Source organism: Epinephelus fuscoguttatus, linkage group LG10 (genome assembly GCF_011397635.1).
Source record: "Epinephelus fuscoguttatus linkage group LG10, E.fuscoguttatus.final_Chr_v1".
NCBI lineage: Eukaryota > Metazoa > Chordata > Actinopteri > Perciformes > Serranidae > Epinephelus > Epinephelus fuscoguttatus.
The window spans coordinates 11,882,252-11,895,671 of record NC_064761.1 but is presented as its reverse complement, the minus strand read 5'-3'; the positions used below and the strand labels follow the sequence as shown (position 1 = coordinate 11,895,671).

The 13,420-nt window shown below is 41.1% G+C and overlaps 1 protein-coding gene across 1 annotated transcript in view; it reads left to right on the top strand.

Annotated features, from left to right (window-relative positions):
* Positions 1 to 13,420, top strand: part of bcar3 (BCAR3 adaptor protein, NSP family member) — an 81,791-nt gene that overhangs the window by 5,353 nt on the left and 63,018 nt on the right. The window contains exons 2-3 of the mRNA XM_049587615.1: positions 5,276 to 5,422; positions 12,317 to 12,431. Coding sequence (XP_049443572.1) covers positions 5,333 to 5,422; positions 12,317 to 12,431 — 205 coding nt within the window. The 5' untranslated portion in view covers positions 5,276 to 5,332. The remainder of the gene's footprint in view (positions 1 to 5,275; positions 5,423 to 12,316; positions 12,432 to 13,420) is intronic.

The window sequence follows — 13,420 nt, the reverse complement described above, 5'->3', positions numbered from 1 at the left end:
TCTCTCAGGAGTTTTCAGCCAGCCATGTGGAGCCCTTTGGAAGTTTTATGAGATAAACCAGATAAACCGCTCACACTTATCAAGAAAAGGCCTCAACACTTTAAAATGACATACAGCTGTTCAATAGTCTGTAATAGGCTGCTCAGTTGTTACATGGATCATCTGGCTAAAAGATGCTGTAAGAAGTCCTGATATCTGCGTGCAGTAGACGAGGACAGAGCTGTAGACAGACAGGGTGTGGCCAGCGCAGGTTTCATTGGCATCCTCGTGCTGCACAAGCTTCTCACTTAACCCCAGTTGTTCAGACTTTAAGACTTGATGGCACATTTTTATGGTAATCATATGGAGGACACTCTTACTTAGACCCTTTTCCCTCTGTGATATCCCTTTTAAATGTGTGAAAGTGAAACAAGGCAATTTGGCAGCAGTAAAAGGTGACTGAAATGTCTGGTAAACTTCACACAGAGCATTCAGATTTACTGGTTTGTGAAGTTTAATACTGAGGCAGGCCTGATGTTGGTGTGTCTATGATTTCCCTGAATTATTAATTTGTTTATACTTCACTAAGTAGTTTATTTAGTCTGCATCAATTTAAGGGCTTTAACAGATCAAGACAAAGACAAACTGTATGTTGCTTTGACTACGAATTAAATCATTGCTTTAAGTATGGTGCAACACTACTTTGTTGTGATGCATGTTACTTGAGTACTCCATCAACATAACCTCCTGTAGGAGGACGATTTAAGTTGATGTATGAAATGGGCAGTAAGAGATGAAGATGAGTTGTGTAAGTGTGCATATTTGCAACATCAGCATAATGTGTACCTGGCTTACCAGAATGAAAGAGCCAGTAATGCCAGTGACTCTCCACTAGAGCGCTGGACACATTTACCATCAGTAACACTGCTTTCACTATGAGGGGACACACATATAAACAAACAGGACACGGTTTGTTTCTGGGGTATACATTAAAAACATTTGAGGTAGTAGTTATAGAGCATAAAGGCATTTCGAACACAAATCAAATTAATGTCGCAATACTGGACAGTTTCACAGCAATACTGAATTTTTATATGATTGTTGCAAAAATGAAGAAATATGATGATTTCCAAAGTGCTTGATTTAGCATAATTTGACATTTCTTTCTGGTTATGAGTTTCTCCCTTAAAGGGATAGTGCACCCAAAAATGAAAATTCAGCCATTATCTACTCACCCTCATGCGAGGGAGGCTCAGGTGAAGTTTTAGAATCTTCACATCACTTGCGGAAATCCGAGGGGTGGGTGGGTAGCAGCACGACTCCACCTAATGCAGGCTGACGGTGCCCCAGATTGAAATGTCCAAAAACACATAATTGAAACCACAAAATATCTCCATACTGCTCATCCGTAGTGATCCAACTGTCCTGAAGCCCCGACATAAAAAGTTGTTTGGGCGAGACCGTGAGACATGGGCACCGCCTTCATGTGTGTTCACGTGCTTGCTTTTGTTGGATCTCCGCAAGTGATATGAGGACTCTAAAACTTCACCAGAGCCTCCCTTGGCGTATGGGTGAGTAGATAATGGCTGAATTTTCATTTTTGGGTGCACTATCCCTTTAATTATATTGAGTAGTCATAACCAGAGAATGAACTACATCAAAATAAATATCACTATAAGATAAAAAATGACATATACTATGACATAAGATTATCCATATTGGCCAATGCTAGACCTTGTACAATTCAGTGGTATACCCAGAGATCTATTTTAAGTCATGTTTATGTTATAATGATAATTTGATAAATGCATGCAACTGGAAGTCAGGTGGTGTTTTTTTCCGAGAACGCTCTCGAAAGTACCTTTTTAAGTTTCATCATTCATCTGCTGTAGGTCATTGGCTTTCTGTGCACAAGAAAAGGCAAAGTCTAAATCATGGTAAATCATTTTTTTAAACATAATAACATTGGCATCATGTTAAAATCCAGACAGAGTAATAGGGTAAAGAGTGTTCCTTGTGATACCTGCCTGATGCTGTATATGTCCTGTGTGTAAGCTCATTGCTGTTGGGACATAGAGGTCATTCATTCTCCTGAATGACCTCCACTTCTCCATTAGGTTAAACTGGAAATGGTGCTTGATACTGACAGGAGTCCATATACTGTATGAACGACTCCCCTGATCTGCATGATGACACACTCATAGATTAGATTGATACTGTATGATTGAAAGAGGGGGCTTGTGTGTGTGTGTGTGTGTGTGTGTGTGTGTGTGCGCGCGCGTGTGTGCGTGTGTGTGTGTGTGTGCGCGTCTGACGATGGATCCTGGGGTCTAACAACCTTTGATGACAGTCAGTGACATCACTTAATGTGATTGGGTGGGGTTGGGGGGTTCACTGCACATGCTCAGCTACTGCCTCTTTGCCTGACAAGGTTTTTGTTGTGTTCTGTCTTTACCAGTGACCACACACACTGATACAAACACACATGCATAAAACATAATGACAGTGCAACCCCCTACATGCATGTGTGCTCTGCCACTCAAGCAACACAATGCACAAAGGACACTGACAACACACAAACAACGATGCTTCCTTACGACACACATATATTCAAATACAGCAGAGAAAGTCAATATTGTTTTCATCAATAGAAATTTGTTTCCTATTGATCTGGAACAAGATTATTAACATATATTACACATCTTTTCCATATTGAGAGTTGCAGATTATGAAACTGTCAGCATTTCAGAAGAATATCAAAAATCGATAATGCAAATGTTTGTAATCAGTTGATTAGCTGGTCTTCACTTCTTTGTATTTGTCTTTTAAACAAAATTGGAAGTGTGTTTTTGTTATTGCAGTTGTGCTGCATTATTATTGCATGAAAATGGCGTGAAACGGTTGGGATCAGTGAGCATATACAAGATGAGTTGATATGACACTCCCTTCGATATCTCTGGTCATGTTTAGCCCACGATGGGGAATGTTTAAAATCAGTGAGCAGATCAATGAGATTCATGGCAAAAGTTGATTTTAATATGATTTTTTCCACCAGTGTGATGAAGAACCATGATTTTCAGACACACCAGTCTGGTAATTTAATCTAATAACAGTTTCTCAACTGGTTTTCCAAAAAAATGATGGATCCCTATCCTGATGGAAAAAAAAAAAACAAACATACGTGCTTTGATTTGTTTTTGGGTTTTTTTTTCCCCTTTTCATTGGTTGTAATGACAACATGACATGGAAGCCTAGTTTAGTTCAGAGAGTTTAATATTTTGAACCTGGACCATCAGTATTTGGGTCAGGTAGTTTTTCAGATTTTGTATAATGCAACTGTTATTTCAATGTATCAGCTATCTAACTGACATAAGTATCAGATCGGATGCGGCATCGTCAAATTCCCAGTATTAAAGGACTTGGATTGGGAACAGAACATCCCTACTAAAAGCTGATAGTCCCTTATTTTTTCCTGTTCTGTTTGGTTCTGATCTGTCCTCTCCTCATCTCTGTTTGCAGATATACTGTAGACATTTTGCGTGTCAACAAACATGCATTTTCTAAAGGGAGTCAGTTTTAACTCAGCAGATTTTCTCCACCAAGTCGGTATATACTCACCAAGATTTATCTTGACATGTAGCACTGTCATCATTTATTAATTTACCATGTGTTCATGTACAGTGTGTTGCTGTGGTGACAGTCCTGTGCTTCTTGGTAAAAATGATTTGTGGTAGTAATCAGCAGTGGTGTTGGGCTGATATCAGCTCTTATTCCCAGTGCCCAGTTCCAGTATTGCTGCTGTACATTCTGTTTAATGTTCTTTGGCTCTATCTTGACTGGCAGCAGATACAGACACAGTTTTATTCTCAGTCTGGGCTGAGACTGAGACATCATCACCCAGGGGTGTTTACAGCACAAAGTGTCTGTAGTGTTGCTGCTAATCGCCCATTAGACTGATAAAGAGCAGGACTTGGCTACAGAGCTAAAGAGCTGCCTCGCTGTGAAAAATAAACAGCCAGCTCGCATATGTCTTGTACAGATGTGCATGTAGTTTTTAAAGGTTGTAGCAGTAGCTTTCTGACTAACATTGCCCTATTCAGCTATTCTCAATGCTACTTGGTTTTACATTGAAGTGATCTTGTTTGAAATGGGACTGCCCATTGTTTTGATGACCCATAATTCCGAAACCCCATTAAGCTGAAAAATGGCCCATTTGACTGAAAGTACTTTTGTATGACAACCTGAAAACAAATGTGAATTGTTCAGAAGGACTGTTTCTCTGACAGTACTCTCCCAACCAGAAGCACATGTATTATTATTATTATGAAAGATGATGTTGTCAGACCTTCTGCGTATTGCAAAGGCATGACTCACCCTATTCAACCTCTAATTGGGTTTAGGCATGGGGAGTGAGATTGGTTTGGGGTTAGGGTAAGAATATCAAAGTAGGCCAAACAGAAACAGAGTAGGGCAGGTAATGCATTTGCCATAGTAGAACGATCTAATGACAGTTCTGCATAATAATTAGCCAGGTGCTTATGTGGTGAATTTTCTGAGAAATGGCCCCTCAAGGCAATGGGTGCTTGTTTTCCAGCTATAATACTAATGACTTTTGGTTCAATTGGACATTTTTCGGACTATCGAAGCTTTGGAATTATGGGCCATTGGAACAATGCCATGGCACCATTTTAAACAGTGTAATATTTTAGGCACAAGTCAACTTCCTGTTAAAAGTCCTAGCAAAAACCAGAAAAAACAGGACTCTAAACTAACACATAAACTGAAACAGCCATCTTTAATCTTTTTACAGATCTGGTGCTGTAGAAGAGTTTTGCAGTGCAGTTTGTGAACCACCTTGAAAATTATCAAATTACATGTTGCACAGACTGAAATGGCTCGGATATTTTTAGTGAAACCTCCCACATCTGTGCTTGGAGTTCCTAGTTCCTTCTCCCAGACCCCCCCTGAAAGGATGTGAACATGTATCATTTATGCCTTGTTATACTTTCCAAAAGCCACCTAGTAATACACTGGCAGATTCCAGAACCATTACTAGTGAAAGGTCACTGAGCAGAGAGGAGATGAGTAATCTCGGTTGTGCGGCTCTCATTTTTTAATTAGATTACATGCAGTAGTTGCACATAACATTGAATTAACCACTGTGTGAGATTAAAGAATGAAGGTTTTACAATTTATAATTTTGGTAACGATTTCAGACTTTGATAACCTGTTTGGGTTGTTTGTTTCACTGCTTATCTAACTTGCATTGATCTTGTGTTTCTTCTCTGTGTTTCAGGTTTCATCTGAAAGTGTGTGAGTGTGTGTACGTGCCTGTGTGTGTATATATGTTACCATGAAGCACCAGTCCATCTCACGATGGCTGAGCCAGCTGGGACTGCCACAATACTGCCCAGCGTTGGAGCAGGAATATGATGGTGTAGAGGTAATACAAACACATGTACTATCAGAAACCAACAAATGTGCCAACATCTAAAGAGACATTTACACAGCTGGTTATTTATTTATACTATTTGGTAAATAATCGCTGAAAACAAGCTTAGCTTTATCTGTGAAAGCTTTCAAGGCAGCAGTTGACCAAATGCACTGAAAAGGTGACAGGAACAAGTGCCCAAACTTTCTGTATAAATCTGGATGAGCATAGTCAACAACGACTGTCATTTGTTCTCCCCTGACATAAAAAAAAAACATTTAAAGTAAATACTTAAACCATTGCAAACTGTTTACAGGTGTTTAGTGCAGATTGTTAACACTTTTAATCATTTCCACGATAATTTTGAGACACTATAAAAGACTGTCAGCCTCTCTGCTGTGCAGTAAACTGAGTGCCAGAGTCAGATTTAGTGGGGAATCAGAATCAGCTTTATTTGCCAAGTATGTGTGGACATACAAGGGATTTTATTTCAGTTTTTGCATTGCTCTCAATGTACTTACTCACAAATAAAGAACAAAAACAGCTAAGAACAAGGAAAACAAAGCCAGACATATAAAGGCAATGGCCCAGACACACCAAACCACCTTCAGAGAACTAGCAGTGACGAATGCCCCCTGCTGCGTTGCCTGATGTCGCTGTCTCTCTGCCAAAAAAGTTGCACATGAACACACCGCAAAAACTACAGCCGACGGTCAAAGAGCCCATACTTTGCACCAGCGTGAGAGAAAATAATTCTCCACACCAGCAGATGGCAGAGGTCTGTAATCCTCATTAAAAAAGGGAAACCGGAAGACTATCTTGACGCTAGTTAGCCAGTTAGCACATTAACAACACAATCCAAGGTTAAAAAAGGTAACGTACTTACCGTGCAACAGGGAACAATCCCAAACCATCCCAAAACGTTTCTGCTAAAGAGCTCAGTGGATTCAGGGAAATAATCTTACCTTATGTAACATGCTTGTTTTGGTCTCACTCCATCTTGACTTCAGCTTTTTGTTTACTTTTCTCACATCCATTTCTCTTCTCATGCTCTGGGCTGATCTGCCAGTCAGAGTGATTTCATTCACTGATGGGCTCCACTGTCGCCAATGCCAATTCAACATGTTGAATCGGCCAAAAAAAGCATACGAGGGCCGACGAGGGGCAACGGTGCAGGACACACTGCACCGACAAGGGTCACATGAATACACTCAACCATCAAGCAATTTTTGTATGGCTACAAGAGTTTGCTTGTCAGGAAAATATCAGGCTGTTAAAGGTGTTTTTTAGGACAACCAGTGCAACCCTTTTTTCTTCTGTCAGTCTCCCACTCTTTGTCCTGTGACTCCTAAATAATGAGCTTTTTGTCAAGTATTTATTCTCACAAATAACTACTCGAACATGGCATTGTGGGTCTAAGATTATGCACGATTCAGATTTTTTTTTTTCAAACTGATTTTGCTGGGTGAAGTTTGACATTTCCAGAAGAGCTGCCATGTTTTCCAGTCAGAAAACCCAAAGCAAAACCCAAACACCATCCCCCTGACTATCCACAGTGCATGCGTGTCTCCACCGCAGGAACCACCCCCAAAGGACAGAGTTCCGAGCTTTTACAGGGGCTAAACAAGTCCCTGCCTCGGAGTAGGTACTCAGAACGGCCCCGAGAAACTCCTGGCTGGGGCTTGGGGATTACTTGGTGCTGATTAGATATACTCAAGGCGGGATGTGACGATTTGTAATTAATAATTAGCTGGGCTAACCATTAGCTGTTAGCGGTGTCTGTAATAACTCAATAAACGGTCTGTGAAAAAATATTTTTTCCAGCGGATGTCTTAGTTACAACATGATTGAGCTAGCAAAGCAGCTTTGTGTTGCTATGTGTGGTATTTATTCAGTTTTGGGAAATCACAGTGTCTAGAAAGCATCAGCTGACAGGGACAGCTAACAGCAGCAGCAAAGCTAACATCAGGACGTGATCTGTTAAAAGCCTCCAGTTGTCGGATACGACATGAAACTACTCCAGTTAGCTCAATCATGTTGTAACTCAGACATCTGCTGGAAAAAAAAAATTTTTCACGGACCGTGACTGGAGTTACTACAGACGCGGCTAACAGCGTCCCTACGCCCCTACGTCACCCCGGTCAAAATGGTCGCGCAACGATTACGTCACATACAGAGCCCGGTAACTTTACAGGAACCTTCCTCCTACTTCGCTCTCTCAGTGGAGACACGGCGGTTGAGAGGGCCGAGCGAGAGGACTTTCCTGTAGTAGTTCCTGCCCCCCAAATAGTACCACGAACTTCTTCAGTGGAAACAGGCCTAATGAGAGTTAGTTATGCAGTTGATTTACTAATTATGCCAAAGTATGCTCAGTTTACTAAAATGACAAAAAGCCCAAGTGACTTCTAGACATAGAGAGGGGGTTTTGGGGGTTTTTTTGGGTTTTGGGGCTTTGACATAGTTGTCTGTGAGATTTCGGCTTCTACCGCAACACAGTGGGGTTTTGTGGTGCTCAAAGCTGCTGCTGTGAACGCTTTTGATAAAGCAATAGCGCCTACTGAGATTCAGCACATAAAACTGACACTATGTGAATGGCCAGACTCCATTAGGGGCAAGTGAAAAACTATGTTTTTGTAATTTGGATGAACTGACCTTTTAATGTGTCTTTTTATAAGGGAATTTCAGTAAATGTTTGATGAAACCATGTTGTATAAGAAAATGTCTTTGCTCCAGCAAAACCAATTGTTGTTATTTGGAATGTTTCCCACAGCAGCTTAATAAAGCAGCCTCATAAAACTTCATCACGGGCCTTTTAGAGTGGATGAACTGTGATCTGGTGGCTGTTTTAACATCTAACCATTAGCCAACTTCAATCCAAACGTTACACAGCCATTGGCTAGGAGATGGGATTGATTAGCCAATAAGACATGAATTATTCCATTACCTCCTGCTAATGTTTACCCAGAATGCATTGGTGTAATTAGTGAAGGCATAATGGGGAAAGCTTATATAGAAGAAGTGAAAGGGGCCAGAATAGAGAGAAGGAGAAAACAAGGTGAGACGAGGATAGAAAAGTGTTGTTCTTGTCTCATGTAGTGTTAATGGAGTTTAGATTTAAGTTTCTGTGTGAAATATCTTCTCAGAGTTAAAGGGCTTACTGAGCTCAGATCTACATACAACCAGTAAATTTCATTGTGCACTGAAAAGATTTCCTTATTCCTATAAATGGCAATACAGCTACTGGCACCTCTCTTACTCTCCACTTATTGCAGTTATCGGGAACATAAGGACTAAGAATCATACTCTGACCTCTGCTTGACCATCCTCCATTCATATTGAGCTCGGCTTAGCGTTGCTAACCTTTCTCTGGTGGATATTATAACAACATTATCCAATTCAGTGCCTCCTAGCCATTCAGGCTGCTTGTTAACACAACATACTGACAAAACCAACACAGCCAACATCATCAACACTTCCAACAGCTCCAGGCACGTCTCCTGACTTTTTGTTTCAGTGTGGTGCACAACATTCATGTTTACACTTCATTATGAGCCACAAAATTTCAGGTGCATCACTGACGAACCTAGCAAACAATTATGCATTTCATTCTTATGTTTAATTATGTAACTTTGTGCAATCAAAACAACAGTATGGTTTGTGTAAATGGAGTGAATGCACAGCTTCTTGTTTAGCAGGGATCAGATTCTGTTGCAGCCCCAATTAATGATTCGTTCTCACTGCAGTGACCCAAAGTCATCTTTTAAAATGTCTGGATGTGAAAACATGACAACAAGTTAAAAGAGCCTAAAAAGCTTTACAGGCTCACTGGATTCATTTTCATATCAGTGATTTTGATGTTCAGGTTTGTATTGCCCAGTGCTGTCTGTACCACACTGCTCGACCTTTTCCCTCACAAGCACCTTCATCGTTGCAACAACATTCACGAGGGCAAAAACAACATTGACAACTGCTATACCAACTCTCCAGAGGAGTGGTATGAGAGTTCATATTGGCACTCAGCTCTGCATGATCTGGAAAAGAAAGAGAAAAAGAAAACATGTCAACTTGCTGTTGGACACAGAGGAGACGAGAACGACAGAGGGAGGGGGAGATGGATTCTGAGATAGATTAGGCTTGTGATATGCCAGTCCTGTCTCACACACACACACACACACACACACACACACACACACACACACACACACACACACACAGTCAGGGTGTATGTGTTACTCATGTTAACATCAACAGAACTAATGTAGTGTCTTCTTCTTTAACCTACTAACATGTCATTACAGAGCTGTCGAGGCATGTTAACCACAATGACCAGCTGTGTGTGTGTGTGTGTGTGTGTGTGTGTGTGTGTGTGCGCATACTAATATGTGCTTGTACATCTGTATCTTCAGCCTTTATTACTTTCTGTGTTTGTTTGCATTTGTTTTTTAATTTTTTTTTAATGTGCTTTTCTGTGCCTTGTGTGTATGCATGTGTGTGTCTCTGTCGCATGTGTATGTGAGTTTGTGACTTTGTGTGTGTTTGTGTGCAAGTGTGCAACTGGCTACATTGGTATGCAGGTATGTGCATGTGGTTGTGGATGCGTGTGGAACTTCTAACTTGCTGTATCTGACTAAGAGTGACTGTAATTTGATTGTGCGCTGTTTCTGTGTGAGTTTGCTGTGTGTGTGTGTGTGTGTGTGTGTGTGTGTGTGTGTGTGTGTGTATGTGTTTATATTCATGGGTTTGCCCACTGTATGTGTGTAGTCTAAATAGAGCTAGTGTTTGTGATGAACTAAGAGAATGGTCGTATTGTTGAGAAACCAAAACAACAAGGCCTTGGTTTGAGCTAGGAGCGTCCTGTGATGACACACTGTGTGTCATTTACATGTGTGTGTGTGTGTGTGTGTGTGTGTAGCTCCTTTACTGAACAGGGTTGAGATCTGGTTCAAAGACTTTGTGGCTCTCCTTCAGTGGTCTATTTCAGGGGTCGTTTACGTTAATACCATGGTGAGGGTTGGAGTGAGGCAGGGTGTGTTTTTGTGTGTATGTGTTTAGGACAATGCTGTAATGACAGGAGCAGAATGAGGGGAGGAGACGGCACACTTTTGGGGAGATAAGAGGTCACCAGTGGTCTCAGCGATTTTTCTTTCTTTCTGCTGGAGCCACCAACCTGTCTAGACAAACTGTGTTTTTCTTATCTTCTACCAGGCACAACAGGATCTCCTTTGTGAGAAAATCTGAAGTCAGGTGTTGGTCCTCTTGTTCTGAACATTATTTGACCAGTTTCTGAGGAAAACACCTCGATAATTTAAGATCCAACATCACTACTTGTTTGTGACAAGCAGACTTGTGTGTTTCAAGTAGCATAGTTAAACATTTCACACACAGCAGTAGTTTAACCTTTAACACGGAAGCAAGGTATGTTCTGTTAAAAACTCTACCCCCCCTTCTCAGTGTCATAAATCTGTCAGTGGTTCAGGCTATGGTTCAATCTCTGTCTAAACAAGTGCACGGGCCTGAGGACTGCTGACAACGTAAAATGAAGCAAAATCATGAAATGTGAGAAAAGGAGGAGGAGAGGAAGAAGCAAGTCAGAGAGGAAGGGAGATGACTCGGAAAAAGAAGAAGACAGAGGAGAGTGTCCTTGTCTCTGACTGTCTGTGTCCCATACCTCTGTCAGACAAGAGCAGTGACCCTGGAAATATTCTCGTTGTCAATCAGTGTATAGGTGTCATCTCAGCAGGGGTGAAATGTAACTAAGTACATTTACTCAATTACTGTACTTCAGCACAAATTGAAAGTATTTGCACTTTATTTGAGTATTTCCATTGTATGCCATTTTAACACAACAAACATATGATGATCTTATAGAGTATGATTATCACACTAGATTAAACTACCCAACAATATACAAGTTTTGTATGACCACAACAGGAAAATGCAATATACGTACACATCAATGCAGCAGTAATATTTATCCAAAAACATAGAATTAGGCGGCATGGTGGTGCAGTGGTTAACATTGTCCCCCCACAGCAAGAGGGATTTGAACCTGAGGTGAGGGGGTTCGAACCCTGGGGTGGTGGAGCACCCCTGCGCAGAGCCTGCATGTTCTCCCTGTGTCAGCGTGGACAGTCTGTGGGTACTCTGGCTTCCTCCCACAGTCCAAAGACATGCAGGTTAATTGGTGACTCTTAATAGCGTGCCGGTGTGAATGTGAGTGTGAATGGTTGTCTCTCTTTATGTGTCAGCCCTGTGGTAGTCTGGAACAGGGAACATTTGACTGCAAGTATGTTTACTTGAAGCACTTACATTTTGCTCATAATATTTACATACTTTTACTTAAATATATGTATATATTTTTTTTTACTTAAGGAAAGGATCTGAATACGTCTGTCACTGCATCTCTTAAGATGACCACCACCTGATGCTGGTCAAAGTCAGAGTTGAGACTTTGGTGATTTTGATGTCAAAGTTCGGTTTGGACTCTGAAGCCTGAGATACAATACTGCAACTGTGATCTAAGCACATAAAAACACGCTATACAGACTGTACAACATTTTTCTCTTTAACTGAAATAATATACCTAACTTGGACCTAAATTTTGTTTTTATTCACATGCCCTTTCTTTAACGTTTGCCATATTTCACTGTTAAAGCTTCTGTGAGTTTCTATAGATGCTGTAGCTTGGGACAGTGTGGTTCCTGTGGGTGGTGGGGTCAACTAGCAACACAGGCGAAAAGCTAAACCAATGAGCAGAAAGTGTCTGACAGCTGCACACTGGTGCAGATTCTCAATAACTTTGGTCAATATTAGTGTCTCAACTATTTATGAGAAGTTCACATTATACATTATCTGGAGCGTCATCACTTCAGATTAATTTCATGTTTCTGTTTCTATGTTTCCCAGGACCTGCTCCACCTCTCAGAGTATGACCTCTTGGAACTCGGAGTCCACAATCACCTCCACCGCCTACACCTTCTCACTTCTTTACGCCTTCTCCAGGAGCGAGAGAGGAGAAGAGGTACTCACATACATACAGTCACACACACTCAGAGTTGACTAAACATTATCTTTCCTTATCTGTTCCATCAGGTTGTTGATTCTGGCTCCACGTTTGAGTCTCCATCTCTCCGTCTCTCTCCGTGTGTACCCTGTGAGACTAGACAGAACGACAGAGACGGATAGCATTAGTGTCATGTAAAGACATGCTTATGCCTAGGGGGTGTCCAGTGGTGGGGAGGGAGTTGTCTGGTGGAGAACAATACTGTGTCGCACACACACAAATGTGAACACTTCTAAAGCTGTCAGTAAATAAGGAGAGGAGTGCTGAGGCCTGCAGTCCCGCTGGGTTTAATCACCTCTAGAAGTGTGTGTGTGGATGTGTGCGTAGGTCTGTGTGTGTGTGCCTGCCTGCTTTGTTTGCCCACTTTCCCATGCATTATACTGTGAAATCCAACTGTTGTCTTGGTGACTGAGTCGCGCACAAATTCAGTTTATACCGAGTGAAGAAATTATTTTAGTGAGACCTGTCGACCCCTGCAACTTTTTCACATTATATTAAAGACATTAATATACTAGAAACAATATCAAAAGTGGTGTGTTTGCACAGGCAGAATATCCAGTTTGCAACCAGAACAATACGTCATGCTTCAATCCACAGTGTGGAAATGTTGTCTTGGCCAAGAAGACTTTTTGAAGTTGTTAAAGGAAGCAGGGACTGTAAAGACTATAAAGAGTCTCCTCCTATGTCATAGTCAACCCAGCAATTTGCTGGCCCATCTGGAATGCTGTTAAAAAACAAAAGCAGACCTCAAGCTACAGAGAGTATCAAAACGTTTCATTTGCAGCAGCGTGCTTGACAGAAGTTACATTTTGTGCAAATTAAATTTTGCTGCTATAGTAATTTCCTCCGTGGGACTATAACAGTGTTAAGAGGCAATAAAAAATGTTGGAAGTCTTGAAATGGCTCATATAAAGATGCAACATGTATAAGAGATGAAAAGCCTCCTA